Raw genomic sequence first — 18600 nt, 5'->3', positions numbered from 1 at the left:
TTTCCAGGAGGGCAGTACTTCATCCATGGGATATTTGGGAAGAAAAATGCCATCACTCAAATTATGGTCCTCCCTCCCTCTTGGTCCCATTTTTTACTGCTGAGCATGACACTTCATAACATGGAATGATCATCTACAAGCTGGAATTTCATTTTTTTAATTACTGTGCTACAGACCCAACCCAAAGGCAAGCTGGTTTTGTGAAATTCCAGGATTAACCCAAAGCCTGGCTCAGTGGGCTGCTTGCAGAAACAAAGGACACTGGACCTCTACCTAAGGGTGGGGGGAGATGGTTCTTGCTACCAGAGCTGTGAGAGTTATTCAATTCCTTGAAATTTAATTCCTAACAATCTTCCCATACTGACCTGGAGCATCCAGTGCACAAAGCAGCCCATTACCCTACTTTACAAAGAATGTCTGGGTTAAAATAAAAGATTTCATGAGCCTGCAGAGAGCTTCTGTAACCTGAATTAAATTCTGACATTGTTCACTGATTATCATTAATAACACAAAATATTTTAACAGAGTTGAAAATATATCCAGAGGAGCTCAGCACAAACTCTCCTGACAGTTCATTCCTTTTCCAGGCTGGAGCAGCTCCCAGTTCCTATGAACTGGGCATGCTGATAACATCTATATCTGCATGAAGAGTGCAAATTCAGCTTCTGACCTGGAACAATGATTGACTACAGGCAGTTGTGATGTTATGTATTGAGTTCTTCTCAAGTCTCTTTGGTATTTCTTTTATTTAGTCTCACTTGTAAATCCCACTAAAACCGTTCAAAAGTGTCTTCTCATTTAGTGCTGTCATTTATTTGCTATTTTGTAGATTTCAGTTCACTAGGATGGGTGACTGCTAATTCTTGGAAGTTGTGGATAACCCAGGACTGGAGGTTCTCTCAAGTGTTGTCTGTGTATAAAATTCATGTTTAAAAAGCTCAGGATACCATTTCCCATTAGCAGAAGGGTGTGTCCCTAAAGCGCAGTGGGAATGGATGAATTAACTCAAGGGAACCCCAATTTGTGCCACCTTTTCCAGGGGATCAGCATTAGTCGGCAGCAGAAATCCCCTATTTGGAATATTCTCACCCACTCCTGTCTAGAGGAGGGGGTAGAAGATAAAATGCAGGTAACAAAATACAGGTCTCAGATTGACAAGGAAAGGGCAACATCAATAGACAGAAAAGTGATTTTTGCAGCTCTCCTCAACCCAAAATTCAGCATCTCAGCCATTGTGAGGCAATAAATTGGATGGAGAGATATCTACAATGATAGAGGTTCAGCCTTTCTAAGCACAAGCCAAACAATCAGGTTTTGCTTTGCTTAAAATTATCTACAACAAAGAAATATTTTTTCCCGTTACAGAAAACTGATTAGGCACAAATCAGCCTATTTTTGATTGAAGTCAACCTCTAATAAAACAGCTAAATGTGTTGGTCTTGTTCACAAATGGCTTTGTGATTTTAGGCTTTTGATCCAAAATACTGTCAGATTATTATCACTGCTGAAATTCTGATTGTATTTCTTTGCTTTTGTGTAGCTATTTCCCACGAAGAGTCCAGCTTTATGAAATCTTTATAGAAGGCTTGTGCAGGTTTTGTTTATAGCAAATCTAAATTGAAGGTTTTAAATCTGGAGAGGATTGTTGTTCCCCCCAGTTATATTGACACAGGATTTTCTATTGCAGAAACAACACAGAAATTCAGAGTTACAATAAGGGAAAGAAATGAGCCAAGCCCCAGTTTTAAATTTCCAAAGCTGTATCACATGACTTTAGCTGACATTAATTTTGGCAGCCTGGCAGAATCCTGTGGACATGTGGATTTTTCTTGGAGGTTGTTTTCCCAAGTTACTCTAGGTATGAATGACTTCTCTTGATTAATTTTAGTTTATAAATCTAAATAAATGTAGCCTTGGAACATTTGGTACTTCACAGCATCATTCTCTGGTGAGCAGAAACATCTGATTTCCACCCCCACCCCTGCACTTTCTGCACAGAGTTGTAAAGGACTCCTTGGGAGTGCGGAGATAAACCTGAATAAAGCAGAATTTGAATTGCTTTTTAGGGCACCTCATTTTAATGTGGGGCCTGAAGGACATGGCCAGGAACTTGTGCAGGGTCTCCCAACAGGCTGAGAGGAAGAGGCAGCAATTCCTGATGAGGAGCACCAGAGACACAGTGAGAGCATGAACTGACACCTGGCCTGTAATCCAGGGAATTTCCCTCTTTGCAACAGCAAAGGCTCCATCAATTTAAAAAAAGGGTTCTCAACCTTCTCTAAAATTTGTCATTTTTTGTTGCAGACACTGGGAAGTGCTCACAAGGATTAGCAGCCAGAAATTACTTCCATAAACACTTCAATTGGGAGGAGACTGAATGGGAATTGGTGCAGGAATACAGCAGCGGATAAAACATTTGACAGCAGGAATTAATCATTTCAAATACTGAACAAATCAGCAAATAAACACCTTCAGCATCTGTGTGCAGACTGTCCCTTGCAGTAGGCCCTTCAATTTGGGATCACCAATTTGATGAAGGTTGGTCTCTCCTCTGTATTGAATAATCAAATGTTTACTGTCCCTCAGCTTCCCTCTGTTTTTAGAATTTAGAATAAAATGAGAATTCACTGTCAGCTTTGATGTTTAAGTGTATCCTGTTGAGCCTGCTAGGCCTGGCTGGGAGACAGAAAAATAGGGTCTGTTTTGATCCCTGCTGAAAACAAGATGAAGAAGGAGGTAAAAATAAATCAACAAATAAGCCCTCCAAGTTGAGTTTAGTTTGTGCAAAGTCAGCTTGGGAAAAATTGATCTATTCCATCCTCAATTAATGAATAACAGCTGCATTAAAAACAAAGCCACAAATACATCACTGAAAATCAAAACTAGCTCTGGTAATATCTTTGGTAAGGATGCTTAAAAAATGAAATAAGAATTTTGCATTTTTTTTAATTTTTCCCACTGGCAGATTTCCTTTCCCAAGATAGGTTTGACTAGAACTCTAAATGCTGGCATCAAGAAGAAAAGGGAGAGGCTCATCCTGCACCTGTTAGGTGCAAGGGTTGATGTGACAGAGAGCTGACAGGGTGAGGCCCCAGCACCCACTCTTGTGACAGGCATCACTGAAATGCAAAATCCTGAAAACTTTAACCACGGCAGCAGCTCCAGTGTGTAATGTACAAGCAGGGTACAAAGTCAGCTCAAGTTAATTTAAAATCTATCCATGGGCAGCTTTCCATTGACTTCCACGAGCACTGCTAACGGTGGCCAGGCAGTGGGAAAAGCCCCTGGAGCTGGGGGGTGAGAGGGACAGGATTCACATGGAACAAGGTCTGACTGTCCCTGGGACATTTCCAGCAGAATCCTGGATTTAGGAGCTGTGAGTTCCAAAGTGCATCCCCTGGAGTTGCCGAGCAAAGCCTTGCTGATCATAACTGCACCAGAGTGTGGAGCTGAGGGAAGATTTGAAGCAAGAACCTGACTTGGGTGCTGCCATTTGCCAGAAGAAGCTGCAGAGATGAAGAAAGAAGAGGTATTTAATTTGGCTTTGGAAACAGGGTAGAAATGACTGACCTACAAAAAAAAAAATTTAAAAAGGAGAGGGTTAGATGGAAAAAAAAAAATCTCGATTCCAAATATTTGATTCAACCTGAAACAAAAGCATTTGTAATAATTCTTTCTCTCTTCTCACCTCTTTTACAGCTTGAATTTTAAGCCAAGCCCAGCTAGCAATGCCCACATGGGCTGCTTGCTTCTGCATTTCCCTGGTGGAACTCGAAAGCGCCCACATTGTTTCCACACTTCCCAAATGTTCCCCCTCCGTTTATTTTTTCATCCCGTCTGTCCCCCGGCTCTCCCCGCCGCCCTTTCCAGCTGAAGTTTGTGTCATCTGTTCCCGGCGGGTTCCTTTTTTTAACTTGCGGGGCCTGCGCCAGCCCCCGAGCGCGGCAGGTGCGGGGCTGGGCCCGCGGCTCCGTCCCCGCCTGAGGGCTGAGGAGCAGGGCTGGGATGGGAACACGGCTGCCAACCCGCCGGGCTGGCCCTGCCCGCGCTCCCATCCCCTCCCGATGGCTGAGGAGCAGGGCTGGGACTGCCGGGGATGGGGATGGGAACGCGGCTGCCAACCTGCCGGGCTCGGCCCTGCCCGCGGGTACCATCCCTGCCCGCGGCTCCCATCCCTGCCCGATGGCTGAGGAGCAGGGCTGGGACTGCCGGGGATGGGGATGGGAACGCGGCTGCCAACCTGCCGGGCTGGCCCTGCCCGCGCTCCCATCCCCTCCCGAGGGCTGCGGAGCAGGGCTGGGACTGCCGGGGATGGGGATGGGAACACGGCTGCCAACCTGCCGGGCTGGCCCTGCCCGCGGCTCCATCCCCTCCCGAGGGCTGCGGAGCAAGGCTGGGACTGCCGGGGATGGGGATGGGAACGCGGCTGCCAACCTGCCGGGCTCGGCCCTGCCCGCGGGTACCATCCCTGCCCGATGGCTGAGGAGCAGGGCTGGGACTGCCGGGGATGGGGATGGGGATGGGAACACGGCTGCCAACCTGCCGGGCTCGGCCCTGCCCGCGGGCGGGGAGCGCAGCCGGGGATGCTCTGCTCGCCTGGTGATGCTCGGTGGTGATGCTGAAGGAGGAGGAGGAGGAGGAAGAGAAGGAGGGGGGAGCTGGCGGGACAGCCTGAGGTGGGCGGAGGGGGGAGGCGGGTGTTAAACCATCGCTCCGGGGAGGGCTGAGCATTTGCAAATTCCGGCTCCAGAGCGCGGGGAGCATCCTACAACCCACGCCGGGCCGCCAGCAGCGGCAGGGCAGGACGAGGCTTCCCGGCTCCCGGGGATCCCGAACGCCTCCTCCCCGGGCCGCCGTGCCCTGCCCGCGCTCCCGGAGCCGCAGCATCGCCCGCAGGCAGCGCTGAGCACAGCCCGGCCCCTGTCCCCGGCGCGCAGCACGGGCAGAGCCCTGGGTGAGTAATGCCGGAGCCCCGCTGCTGCAGGCAGGCCACAGCCAGCCCGGCCCTCCTGCACAGCCTGAGCGCTCAGGTGTGCGCCCGGAAGGTGCGGCAGATCCCTGTCCGCTGGTAGGGCAGGCAGGCTGCGATCCTTGCCTGGAGAGGGATTTTTGAAAGGCTTCCCTCTGTGAAAGCAAGTTACCTGTCACCACTTGGAATTACTCCTCGCCTTGCACAGAACCTTCTCTCTTTCCCCCACCCCTTTCTTTTCCTTTTTCCCTGCCTTACAACTTTCCCAGCCTTGTGGAGTTGCCTCCCTCATTTTCACCCGCAGATTTCCATAGGTAACAAGAAGCCAGTGCCACCCTGGGAGATTTCAGTCGTTGAAGATCAGTGCCAGCAAGTGTCTTAACACACCTGTGTGTTTTTCTTTTGTTCTCCACTAGGCTGAAAAGTCATGACAGCTGAAAAGACTATTCCTATAATTAATGGCAAGCCAGAAGATGCTTTGGACCCAGAAGCCTCAAGTACCAACCTCGTCCACAGCAATGATAAGAAAGTTCATGAAAGAGGTCACTGGAACAATAAGGTTGAATTTGTGCTTTCTGTGGCAGGGGAGATTATTGGGCTGGGAAATGTCTGGAGATTCCCATATCTTTGCTACAAGAATGGAGGAGGTAAGATGGCATCACGTGTGGCTTTACGTGGGAATTAAACAGTTAAGAGTGCTTTCCTGTGATTTATTGCATTAGTAAGAGAGACGTGTTCAGGATTTCAGTGCATGTGCAGACAGGGAAGCATTAACATCTGACAACTCAGAAAAATCGTTGTGTTTCTCTTTCCTTCTCTCCAAACACTGCGTGGTTTATTTTTACAAGTTGCTGTTGCGTTAGTAAATTGACGTATTTTTTTCAGGAGCATTTTTCATGCAGGAGAAGCCAGCATTCAGTTATAGTAGTACACTCTGTCTTCTGCATGTGAATACACACCCAGGCATACTTAACTAAGTTTGTCTGACACAGAAAAGAAGGCAGCACTTCATTTGTCACAGCAGTTTACTTTGGAGAGGATGAGTATTTTTTTTTTCTAATAATGCCACAAAGACTAAATTTCTTTTCTTTGTCACATGAAATTTTTATACCTCAATGTTCTTTTTTTTCCCCTCAGTACTTCCCCAATTCCTACAGCAAGGTAGGGGAAGATGTAAAACTACAGGTTACTCAAAGAGAGCAAGCCCTAATAAACATAACATATGAATGTTATTTGAGAGAGAAAAGAGCAGCCTCAACTTCTACAGAGTATAACATGTGGCATGTATTGGTTATAGCCAACTATAAACTGTATAAGATAAATGACAGTTGAGAATAAGCACATCAGCTGGGACTTGGGCAGCAAGAAAGTAAATTACAAACTCAGTTTAGAATCCTGTGGTGGACTGGGTTCAACATTCTTCCCACTTAAGGCCTGAGTCAGTGGCAGTGTAAACACAGAGGCTGGAAGAAAAATAGGATGTTCAGGGCTGATAAGCGCCGATCTGCTCCTTGATGGGTTTGTTTGCTCTGCCAATTTTCTATTCCTTGTCCCTCCTTATCTGAACTCAGGGATGGTTTTTAGCCCGTTTTGTGTGCTGTTTCTACAAGACAAATCCTGCTGTGCAAATTGTGTTTATTGTTGGAAGTTCCTTTCTTTATGTCTCTGTATTTTGGCCAAACATAGGTACAAAGAGTTCAGCTCTTTAGAGAATGCTGCTACCAGATCCTGAATATTAACATGCTGCACATCATATACACAACCCTTTCTTGTTGATGGTCAAAGTCTTCCCAGAGAACTTTTGGCAGAGGAAATGACAGGAATATATTTTTGGTGTGTGATTTTTTTGGTTTCTGCAGCTTTAGGTGCCCATTTGTAGGTGTGTGCCAACTTGTCAAAAGTTGATGCTATCATTTTAAAGGCTGTAACATGAGGTAGAAGGAATTTTAATCATTGTTTTGGGTGATTTGAAGAAAAAGTAATTACTTAAATATCATATTGATCACCACTGAACTCTTTAAGAGTAGAATAAGGGGGTGTGATTTAATTGCTCGTGTCCTGGCACCATGGGACATTTGCCATTGACCAGTTTTAGTCAATGAAGGCTCAGTCTGTGAGCTTGTGTAACCCCCTGCTGGAATTAAACCAGAGTTTGTTTTTAGTGCTTAAATTTGATGTATCCAACCCCTTGGCGTGTGCTAGGGGAAGACAGTGGTAAATATCTGAGCTAGTTGTGAAATAAATTGCTCTTTAGAGAACAAATCTAGAAGCTGTAGTTGGGAACTTGTGAGGTGTGACCTCTCTAGCACTTACTCCAAGTCACAACAGGAGTGTAGGAATAATCATCCATAAGTTTAGGCTGTGGATGTTCAGGTTTTGAGGAAAATTGATTTCTTTTTGTGTTTAGAATGAGGTATTTCTTGGAATATGATCTTTTTGCCGGGCATCCTGATGTTTTCTAATGTTCCTGATGTATGCCGGTTGGAAAAACAAGCTGGTAATTTGGATTTCCATAAATTGCATTGTTAAACTCACTGTGATAGTGTGTATGATGATGCTGGCCAGTAAATTATCCAGAGGAGCCATGCAAGTATTCCATTCTTTGTGGAATCCCTATGGATTGCTTGAGAGGCACCTGGGGTTCATCTCTAGGGAAATTTCCTGGCTGAAGGAAGAGACTCCTGGTGATGAGATGAAAGAAACTTAGTCAGAGCAGGTGGATGTAGTTTTCTCAGCTTTCTAATCAGGGAGATTGAATCAGGGTGAAGCACAGCAGCTGTTGTAGGGTGTGGCTGTGCTGGGTTTGGGTTTGCTGTGGTTCACTACCTGTGCTGGAGTTTACTGTCAGCATCCAACCAAAATGCTGATGCTTTATTTTCTTAAAATTTCACATCAATATTCCTGGTTGATAAGGCCAGGCCCTGCTTTTCTGTCCTTGAAAGTAGTTCTGAAGTTTGTTTCCTCATCCCCTTTTCACAATCCTTATCATATAAATAACATGAAAAGGGTTTCTCAGCTTTAATATCTGTAACGCTTCCTCACCCCTGAGAAAAGCAAGGAGGGTGGTGCAGACTGATGTGCTGGGCAGAGCAGAAGTCTGAGCTGAGCATGGCTGTGATCTTTGTGTTTGAGAGACTCCTGAGCTGACTTTGACCTGGCTGAGGAACTTTGACCTGGTCTGTTTTAGTCCATGGCCCTGCTTTACAGGTTAATGTTGGCCTTTTGGGGCAGGAGGAAACCCTTCCTGCACCGCGCTGATGGCTCCCAGCTGATCATTCCCTTAATGGAAAAATCCTCACTGTGCTACTGAGGAGCCCTGTACATTCTAACCAAGACCCCTTCAATATCCACCCCCAGGTGCTTTCCTCATCCCCTACGTGGTCTTTTTTATTTGCTGTGGAATACCAGTATTTTTCTTGGAGACGGCCTTGGGACAGTTTACAAGCGAAGGAGGCATCACATGCTGGAGGAAAGTTTGCCCTCTCTTTGAAGGTAACAGTTCTGTGTTCTATTGCAAAAGAAAGCATTCCATTTGAAGTAAAATGAAATAAATTGTATCAAAATTAAAGTTAAGATAAACTTAAGAGTAAGCTTTTGTTTTTAAATTAAATACAGCCTAAAAAGCAGAAGTTTTCTTTACTATCTCACTTTTTGTTTTGCTACTCCAGGCATTGGCTATGCTACCCAAGTTATAGAGGCACACCTAAATGTATATTACATCATCATTTTAGCATGGGCTATCTTCTATTTGTTCAACTGCTTTACTACAGAGCTTCCCTGGGCTTCCTGTGGCCATGAATGGAATACAGGTATGACCCCAGCAGAGACTACCACTATAAAAATCCTCTCAGGTGATTGATTATTATATTGAAATATCCTGAACAAAGCTATTGGTGTAGCAATATCTGTGCAAGTGGGCCAGTCTCATCCCACTACAGCAAAAAAAGGAAACCTGGAGTGAAACTGCCTTGGACCTTTTTGGGTTAGGTCATTGTAAAGCATTTACTCCTCTAGAATATAATGTCAGCAGAAAAAGACTATGGATTTGTTAATTCTGTAAGATCTCCTGGCTAAATCCCAAGACTCTCATTTGCAATCATATCTATTCTCCCTGAACACAGTGAGTGAATTCTGCAGCAGAGAATGACCTGATGACAGGTTGCAATCTTGCTCTTTCACTCTAATGAAGTCAGGAGGAGTTTGAATGGAGAGAGAAAAATATTAAATGTGGATCTTTGGAATTGCTCTTTTAAATGCCAGATGTTGAGGGATAATGTTCATCAAGCTACTTCTGGAAATGTAGTCTCATAAATAATCCTTGCTGCATGTAAAGTAGCCTCCTGCATGAAGGATGAGGTATGTATTCAGGAGGGTTTGCAGGGTAGGGCTCTGCATCTGTCCTCTCATTGATATTTATAGCTGTCATTCTCTGCTTACTGAGTCTCTAGATCCCAAACATCCATGGGGAGGATCTCATCCCACTGTCCTTGTTCCTGAAATTTTGCATGTATCCCTTATATGAATCCAATTTCAAATCAAGTACCCATCATGTTGTCTTTCATAGTTTTCACTAATTGGCCTTTTTTTGTGTTCTTTGGGCACACCTAAAGCTGCCTGAAATCTTTGGGAGGTAATTTTGGGCCCAATAGATGTGGAAGGCTTTGGTATCAATTTTGGCAGCCCTGCCAAGGAGCTTGGCCAGTGTTATCACTGCTCAAATGCTCCACAGTGCTGAGCTGCTTTGGCCTTTGTGTTAGAGAGAATAATAATAGTGATAATAATAATAATAGCAGTGATAAGCCAGAGGAAATACCCACTTTCTTTACCAGGAAAAAGTGGGAGTTTATGGCTGGCCATGTTCCCTTTGTAGCCATAAACTACTGAGGCAGCAGCTGGATTAGGAGCACGTTGTAATTGCAATTCCCAATCCATTGCCTCAATGTTTCTTTTGTCTGCCTGAGATGATTTTTTGGCCCTGTGTCTCTGGGAAGTGTTGTAGGAGAGTTCTCATGGATGTTTCTCTGAGTTATCATAACCTAGTGTTGCATAAGTAGCAGCTGTGCTCCCTTAGTGCCCCCAAAATCCTTTAATCCCTCCCAGAAAATGTGGTATAGAGTGGGGGCTTTCCAAGGTGCACAAAGTGGGACATGAACAACAACTGTACTTGCATGTCAACATAGCAAACTCTTTTTTTTTTTTTTTTTTTTTTTTTTTTTGGTTCTTTTCTAGAAAACTGTGTGGAATTTCAAAAACTCAACATGAGCAACTGCAGTCAAGTCTCTTTACAAAATGCCACTTCTCCAGTGATGGAATTCTGGGAGTAAGTGCACAAAAACTTTCTATTTGATCAGACTATTCTATTTGATCAGACTATTCACTACCTTTCTATTTGATCAGATTAGAATGTTCATTACCTTGCAATGATTTGACCATTTAGACCTCGTAACCCTAGAGCACTTAGGGGTGTGAGTTCAGCTGGAAATTTTCTTATCCAGCCATGGTCAGAATGAGAGTTTTTAACTCTTTTTTAAGAGGATACAAGGAAAGGAATTCCATATCCTGAAAGGACATAGAACAAAATGTGCCACTTGCTCGGGAGCTTGGCTCCTGCTGCTGGAGGAAAGAGCCTCCAACCCATACTAATGAGGAGGCAAAGGTGAAAGAAAAAAGATGATTTACAATATTCCCTTTTTTTTTTTTTTTTTTTTTTGCTTCCCCCCCAAATGTTTCTTCCCTTAGGAGTTTGAGAGCTACATCCTCATCCTTGTTTCAGCTAACTAATACTCTGGCTTCTGGATCTCATTATTTTTTAAAGGACTGTGTAAGTGTTAGTTATTCAGCTAGAATAACAGCAGAGTTTAACTCTCTCCTGTCCCCCTGACTCTGATTTCTTGTTAGACTAAGGGAAGAAAATCAGGTGTTTGCAGAGGATGATCTGCTTTTGTGGTGGCATATTTTTTCTGACTATAAATATTTAATCAGTGCAGTGTAGCTTCCCATTTGTTCCTTGCAGGGTTTAGTGTGTTTTAAGCCAATCAGAGAAATGGAATGTTACTTTCAATTCTGAGTGATTTCACAATTCAAAGCTTGTTACACAATTCTGGGTTACTACAATTTCTTGAGGACCCATTAATTTTATTTTTAAGACAGAGCCTTTTTCTGAGGCTGTTTTGTGTTCAGGACAGCAACAGCTACACTTTAAAGAACCAGGAATTAAAACTCCTTGAAGGGAAAACTCTACATTGACTTAATTTCCTTCAATCTTAGGACATGCTATTGTCTGCCTGAATCTCTTTTTCTTGCTACATCAGTAAGCTTAGATTTCATGAGTTATTTCAGCAAATAATACTGTTTTATTTAAAAATAAAATACCTCCCCCAACTAAATTAAACCTGATTAATATGAGAGACATATGCACTCTCTGGGTAAAACTGAAATTTTATTTTCTGTTGAAATTTTCAATAATCTGAACACCTAACACCTTAAATCAAAATATATCTACCCACAGATAATATTTCAGAATAAACAAGAGTTTCTCAGGTGGTGTCACTTAATCCATGCAACTATACCAGATTTTTGCTAAAATAAAATATGGTTCTTTGGGACAACGAGAATTAAGTCTTAACATCAGTGGAATAAATGAACAATACATTTGCTCAAGTATTAGCCAATTTACCCTCTGCATTTATATAATTTTTCAACAATATTCCCAACTCTGCCACTGATGGTAACTCCAGTTATCCAGAGAAGTAGGAAAGGTTTAGTTCAGTTCTATGGAGGGCACAGAGTAAGTTTTACACTCTCGTATTCCTATGGTTTTACACGCTCAGATTTCTGTGGTTTTGTGGGTTTTGTGTTAGTGCTCATCTCTGGAGTGCCTGAATTCCTGGGTCAGTGTTATTTTGAAGCACAAACAAATCCATTTTAAGGATGTCCCTTCTCAGGGATCTCTGAAAATGAAGCTAAACAAGAGTCTCTAGCGCAATCAAGTTGCAGTGGGTTTTAATCCCTTCCATTTCGGGGCATATTTCCCTGCCTGATTTTGGCTAAATCAGGAATAAATTACGAAACTAGAAAGGAGAATCAGATTTAGCCTTTTCTCTAGCTGGTTTTACAGTCTTGTCAATAAAAAGTTGAAAATACACATTCCAAATCTTTTAAAATCACAAACACTTAAAAAAAAAAAGTTAAATAATCTGTTATTTATTTGGAATGCCTGTCTTTATTGTGTCACAGACAAACTTTTTGTAACACTAACAGTTTGCTGGCCAAAATAAGTTAAGATATTAAACTTTTCTACTTTCTTTGTCCAAGTAAAACTGGAGTTGCATAGTTTTGCACACAGGAAATAAATGTACTCTCTTCCTGCTAAGGAAAGTGTTTGCCCTGTTTGAAATTTAAGTAGTTATGATGTTGCATGGCTTCAAAATTGAAAAAAAACCCCCATGAAAAACTACTTTCATAGTGGAAGAATGAGCTTCTTTAAAAATCAAGAATGATTTTGCCTTGAAATAACTAATAGGAATTAAGATTACAATTAAGTTATGTCTTAAATATCAGACATAAAAGAACAGCAGAGTCTTTCTGTATAAAGAGCAGACCAGAGAGCAGTTCATACAAAGTGACTATTGCTAGAAGAGTTACTTTGTGTGGAGATAAGTGTTATCAGCAACGTTATTTCCCTCAGCTAGAGGTGGTGTTCTCATCATGCTGCTTTATGATTTTGTAAATTCTGCTGCCAGGAGCTGCAAACTCATTGTAAGCTTGTTGAAACAAACAGTAAAAAGGAGAGTTGCTGGAGCAGGGAAGGGGGAGGCTCCAGGTTTCTTCTGAAGAACCATTCAGAACCTTCACACTTTGCTCCCTGCAATGCCAAGGCTGCCATTGAAACTCCTCTGAGTTGTGGCCACATAAATCCAATTTATTGTGTGAAGGGTTGGCTGTGGGGGAAAAAATGGGGTTTTGTAGTTTTTGTTTGGTTGTTTTTTGGGGGTTGTTTTTTGTCTGTTGATTTAATCTGTGGATTAGAGTGGTAACTGTTGTGCAGTGATCCTGTCTGCTTTTTGTGAGTGAGCTTGTTTACATGTGAAACTCAGCCCTGCATTTGTAAAGTGTCAGGCTGATGCTGCAGCTCTCCTTTCACAACCGTGTCCCACTGCCACAGCCTTTTATGGTAATTACACCATCTTCAGATGGTTTTAACTAAACCCAGCCTAACAAGAAGAGACTCAGTAATTCCCCAGTGGCTTTGCAGTGCTCTGTGCTGCTCTCAAGCTCAGTGCTTCCAGTCTGAGAGCTCCTCATGCTGGGCAGGTTCAGGTTGTTGTTTCACACAGGATTTACATTCCCAAAGTGCCACCAGAGGTTGGGAGCAGGGGGATAAGTTGGATTTGGATTTAAGTGTGTAAATTAATACATCAGGCCCAAACCATCTTTATTTCTGGCTTTGGAAAGGAATTTTTTCCCTTTTACCTGGTGCTGCTAAGTCTTTTCCACCAACTAGGCTGTAAGGCTCAGCCCTTATTCACACATGACTGGAAGTAAATCCAAATCCTCAGCTGGCTTGAGGATTGCAAACCCAAACTCCAGCCTCTCTGCTGAAATATTTGTGGCTTTTGCTGCTTCTGCAGCCTTGGCAAGTCCTAAAGTTGTGGCTGAAGTCAGCCAGGGACTGTGCCATCAGCAGAGGTGGCAGAGGATACCTGGCAGTGCCATGAAGCTTTTCCAGCTCCTCTTCCTCAGGTGTGCCCAGAGGATGCTGCTCCCTCAGCCAGAATAGTCTGACCTCTGAGAATTCATCTTCTCTCCCTGCTTTGGTAGCTGTCTCACACAGAGGGTGAAAGTTTAATTTTTGTCTTGCACAGACTGTTTCTTTGTTAAAACAAACCAAGAAAGGATTCAGAGAGAAATCCTCCAGCAGGTCCTAGGTGCTGTTTTCCTCCTGGTACACTCTAAAGAACCTCATTAAACTTCCAAACTTTAAACATTTTTGTGAGACTGTAATTGATGACCACTTCCCTGTAGCTACACAGTGGAAATGGGCTGGTCCTGCTGGAGGTGCAGCAAAACCAGAGTTTGGACACTCTTTTCTTTTTTTTCCTGCTTAGAAATATCTATTTCTGTCAGTGTTTTAAGGCTTTATTTGAGAGAGCAGACACCACTGACAACTGATCAAAATTAGGGGATTAAAGGATTTCTTACTCAAGAAGGCCTTGCAAGCTGCAGCCTTGAGAAGTTCCAAATTCTGTGTGTACAAGGAAGCAGCTAAACTGATAAAAATTCACTTTTTATTCTTCAAACTCACTATTGCTGTGTTCCAAAGGACAGATAAGAGTCTGAATTTCCACTTTTCCTTTCATTCTCATGCCAGCATTCAGAGACTTGACCTGTTTTCTCCCATCTATGGCTTTTCCCTCACCCCAATTGTATAGTTTAAAAATTTTCTAAGAAAAAGTAATAATCACACTTTCAAGTTGTGGCACATAGAATTTCTGGTGTCCAAAATTTGAATAGTTAATACTGGTAGCTGCTAATTACTGCTAAATTAAAGCAGGTTATGAAAAAGCACTGTGGCTGTGGGTAAGGGTGCATTTGCAGCCTGGCAAACGGAGGGGAGATGCTCTGCTCCATCATTTTTCTGCTTTCCTACGAGAGGAAATTGCCTGGCAGGTGTGGGGGCTGCAGCCATGCCCCTGTGCCCTTTTGGCTGCTGCTCCAGTCTGTCCCCACGGGCAGGAATTGGAGCTTTCCAGTGCCTGGGAAGGGAGCTGGACAGAAAGAGGAGCCACAGCTTTGTGGCTGATTCCACCTCAATGGTTTTTTATTGGCTGTGTAGCAACAACTTGGTGCTCTGTTCAAGGAGGTCTGGTTGTTGGCCTGTCACTCTCTGGAGGGGGTGACACATCCCCAGTCTTTCCAAGTAAAGCCTAGTGAGAAAAAACATTGGTTTTGTCTGGGCTAAAAGAAAAGGGGCTGTTCTCAGCAAAAAGGAAAAGGCACAAACCCTTTCCTTGCAAAGTCAAAGAAGAGGTTTTTTCCTGTTTCATTCAGGCTACAAACGAGTGCAGGAGTCACATTGTGGTTAATCCCCAGCACACTGAAAAGTCAGGGGTGAGCTGAGCCTGCTCAGTGCCCGGGGGATCCAGCACCACCCCGAACCAGCCCCTTTGTGGGTGTCTTGTAGGACATTGAGCAGTGCCAGACCCTCCTCTTGCTGCCCAGCTCATAAGGGGCCGTGTGAAAATGGCTTTTTCTTTGGAGCCTCGTGAGCTCTCCATCTGGGTTTGCCTCAAGATCACTGACTTTGCCTGACTTCAGCTGAAAAAAGCAAATGGGATGGGTAGCAAAATGCTGCCAATTTTTCCTGTATTGAGGGCTGGACCCTAAGTCAGGAGGATGAACTTCCATGGTTTTTGATTTTTACACTTCCTGTTGTACGTAACACTTTCACTATGGATGATAAAAAATGACCTTCAAGTTTGCAAATTCTCCTGACTTTGTACTGCTCTGGGAATTTGTAGCATTTTTTGTGTTAAAATACAGTCAAGTTTTGGATTGCAGTGGTGTCAAAACCAGAAATTAAATTTTTGTAGCAAAGGTCCTATGTGAGCTATTTAAAATACTCCTTTAATTGCACAACTGTTAAAGTTTTAAAAATGTTGTTATTGCTACTAATGGTAGGTAATATGCACAGAAACTGAGTGAGGTGCTTAAAATTGTGATCTTTAGAAGCTGCTGGCTTAGATATCCAATTTTGCTGAAGAATGGTCAATCTGTTTTATTTGTAACAACAAGGGCATTTTCATTATTGGGGTTAAGATGGGAATGTGTGTTCAGACTTGCACATCTATATAAGCACTTTTTGCTGTTGTAGGGAAAGAATGACATGAGAGAAGCCCATTTTGTTTGAAGGGGTGAAATTAATACAAAATGAAAGGTCTAAAACAGCAGAACCTCAGGGGTGCCATGATGGGCTTGGCCAAAACAGCCACAAGCAGCACAAGCCAAAACAACCAGGAGTGTTTCTTCTGCCTTTGCCAGGGGTTCATTGGTTTCTCATAACTTGTTGGTTTGCTGGGTTTTTTGTGCGGGGTTTTAAAATTATGTTTTAAATTAACTATTTTTAAAAATTTAATTAATTTTTTATTATTATTTTTTATTAAAACTCTTCCATTGAAAGGCCTCCCTTCAGCTATATCTGGTTTTATGCAATTTTAAAACCAGCTCATCCCCTTTTTCCTGAATTGTTATGTACAACATCCTACAAATATCTACACAAACTTTTAAATCTTCTAGAAAACTGAAAGTAGCAAGTATCTACACAAACTTTAAAATCTTCCAGAAAACCGACAATAGGAAGTGTCCACGCATACTTGGAACTCTGGAAGACTGCAGTTAGGAAGTATCTATACAAACTTTGACATTTGCAAAACTGAAAGTAGGAAGTATCTACATAAACTTATAATCCTAGAAAAGTGAAAGTAGGAAGTGTCTACACAAACTTAAATCTGAAAAACTGAAATTAGGAACTGTCTAGATAAACTTTTAAATTTGAAAAACTGAAAGTAGGATACTTCTGGTGCCATTTGCTGGCTGAAACCAGTTAGTCCTCTCCAGCAGCTCCCACAGGACAAGCTGGAAAGTCCCATCCATGTTTGACAAAGTTACCCACTCCAGGAATTATTTTCTTTACTGGTTGACCACAGGAAAGAGATGTGCGAGACTGGAAGTGCCAACAAATCACATGGAACTCTTCCAAGGCACATTTTTCATACCTCTGTAATCCCTCAAATGTCCAAGTAAAGAAGAGACTTTTATTTCCAACTGTCCAGGAATGTTTCCAGTACATTTATTCCCTGTCTTGGAATTGGGAATGGGAAGGGCTTTGCTGAGACGGATTTTAAAGATGCACAAGTGACTGAAAACATCATTTAACAGGAATCACATTCCTCTGTGTTTGGCTATCTCAGCATGGATATCATGTAAAGGACAGATTTCCACGCAATTCATCAAGCCTTTGTCTACTTTTGGCTCTTGAAAAAATGTCATCATAAGAAAAATTAAATGTTTAGACACTTTTCAAGCATATTTCCCAATTATGGCTTTGTAGATTCAGGATGTTAACAGAAAGGTTGTTGCTTGGGATTTTAAATCAAATTAAATGCTCAAAGGATATGTGTTTTTACTGTGCAAAAATTATAATGAGCACAGGTTGGAAGAAACAAAACAAAATAACTTTTTTAAAATTATTTCATTGCTTTGTACTATATTCTTATATGGCAGCAAAATTGCTTTGCTGTGTCAGGAGGACTTCCTGAAGAAGCTCATTAAATATTGCCCTGGAATTCCTGGAAAGGCTCCAGGACACCAATCAGTGCAGGCCTTGGAACAGCACTGTGGGCACTGCTGTCCTCTGGTGCAAAGGAAATCACTGAAATCTCCCCAGATCCCTTCAACAGCTCTTCTTTCATTATTCCATAGCTGATGTCCATGGGTTTGAGTTCATACATGAACAATTGATCCAGTGGAATGAATCCGGATTTAATTAATAATCTGTCATTTGTGAGTGCTACAGCAGAGTGATATTTTATGAAGACCCAGGAGCTGCAAATGTGGACAAAGCATTGAGACCTCCCAAAATAACTCCTGTCCATTTACAGCTTTCTTTTCTCCCTTTTGGGCTGTAAGTTATTTTTTATTTCTTGTGCCCCCACTCCTTTTCACATCTTAGGGGGTTTTTTGTGCCTGGAGTTTAAGGCCAGGGAGATATGAAATATGTTGACAGAGGAAATTTTTCAATTTTTAAGAATTTTTTGCCAGTCAGGTAATGGTTTTCTTTTGGCCTGTTCTGTGAGGAAGAGATAAGAGCTTATCATTTGTTACATGAATTTGTAGCCAAAAACTCACTGTGAAAGTCTGTTTTACAAGACCATGCAGTGGTTCTCAATATTTTGTGCTCAGTAGTTCTCATTTGATGAACATATAATTAATAGTGAAAAGCTGAGTACAACTGTACAGGTTTTCTAAAAGGCTCCACACAAATTCTGAGAGGCATCAGCTTGACTTGATTTCTTCTGGGTGCTTTCAGTTCACAGCTGGTGCTGTGTGCTGAGCTAATTTACACCACTCAAGGTGAATAAAAAGGGAGATTTTTGTTGCTGGATGACTTCTTCAGAGAGGAGAAGAGGGAAAATTACAAAAAAAAGGCCTGAAGGAGTCATTGGATATATTGAGAAAAGAGACTGTAGAGCAGAGGTGAGTGGAACAGCACAAAAAGTGATTTAACAGGATTAAACCCTTGGGGTTGGTTAAGGAGAAGTTGCCATGACTTCAGTGAAAGGGGTAAGAAAAATAGGTCAGGAATGGGATGTTCTGTGTTTATCCCTCACTGTCTCAGAGTGAGAGGTACACAGCTACACAACTTTAAAAATGAAAAAAATAATATACTTATACATTATTATTATACATGTATACACTGTTATACATTATATATATTAATATGTATACAATATATACAATAGTATATACATTTTATTGTTATTTATACAGTCAACCTGTACTGACCTTAATGAGCCAGGGTTGACACAAGAAATGCGTCATTCTTTTCATGTTTTGCCAGATGTAGTAGAAAT

The 18600-nt window shown here is 42.4% G+C and overlaps 1 protein-coding gene across 1 annotated transcript in view; it reads left to right on the top strand.

The window, feature by feature from the left end:
* The first annotated feature begins 4772 nt into the window (after positions 1–4772).
* SLC6A11 (solute carrier family 6 member 11) overlaps positions 4773–18600 on the top strand; it is an 89191-nt gene continuing 75363 nt past the window's right edge. The window contains exons 1-5 of the mRNA XM_041427555.1: positions 4773–4954; positions 5386–5616; positions 8327–8461; positions 8638–8778; positions 10199–10289. Of these exons, the coding sequence (XP_041283489.1) occupies positions 5397–5616; positions 8327–8461; positions 8638–8778; positions 10199–10289 (587 nt within the window). The 5' untranslated portion in view covers positions 4773–4954; positions 5386–5396. The remainder of the gene's footprint in view (positions 4955–5385; positions 5617–8326; positions 8462–8637; positions 8779–10198; positions 10290–18600) is intronic.

This window comes from Onychostruthus taczanowskii, unplaced genomic scaffold (assembly GCF_017590055.1).
Source record: "Onychostruthus taczanowskii isolate IOZ18803 unplaced genomic scaffold, ASM1759005v1 scaffold116, whole genome shotgun sequence".
NCBI classification, from domain to species: Eukaryota; Metazoa; Chordata; class Aves; order Passeriformes; family Passeridae; genus Onychostruthus; species Onychostruthus taczanowskii.
This window is presented reverse-complemented; position numbering and strand designations above follow the sequence as displayed.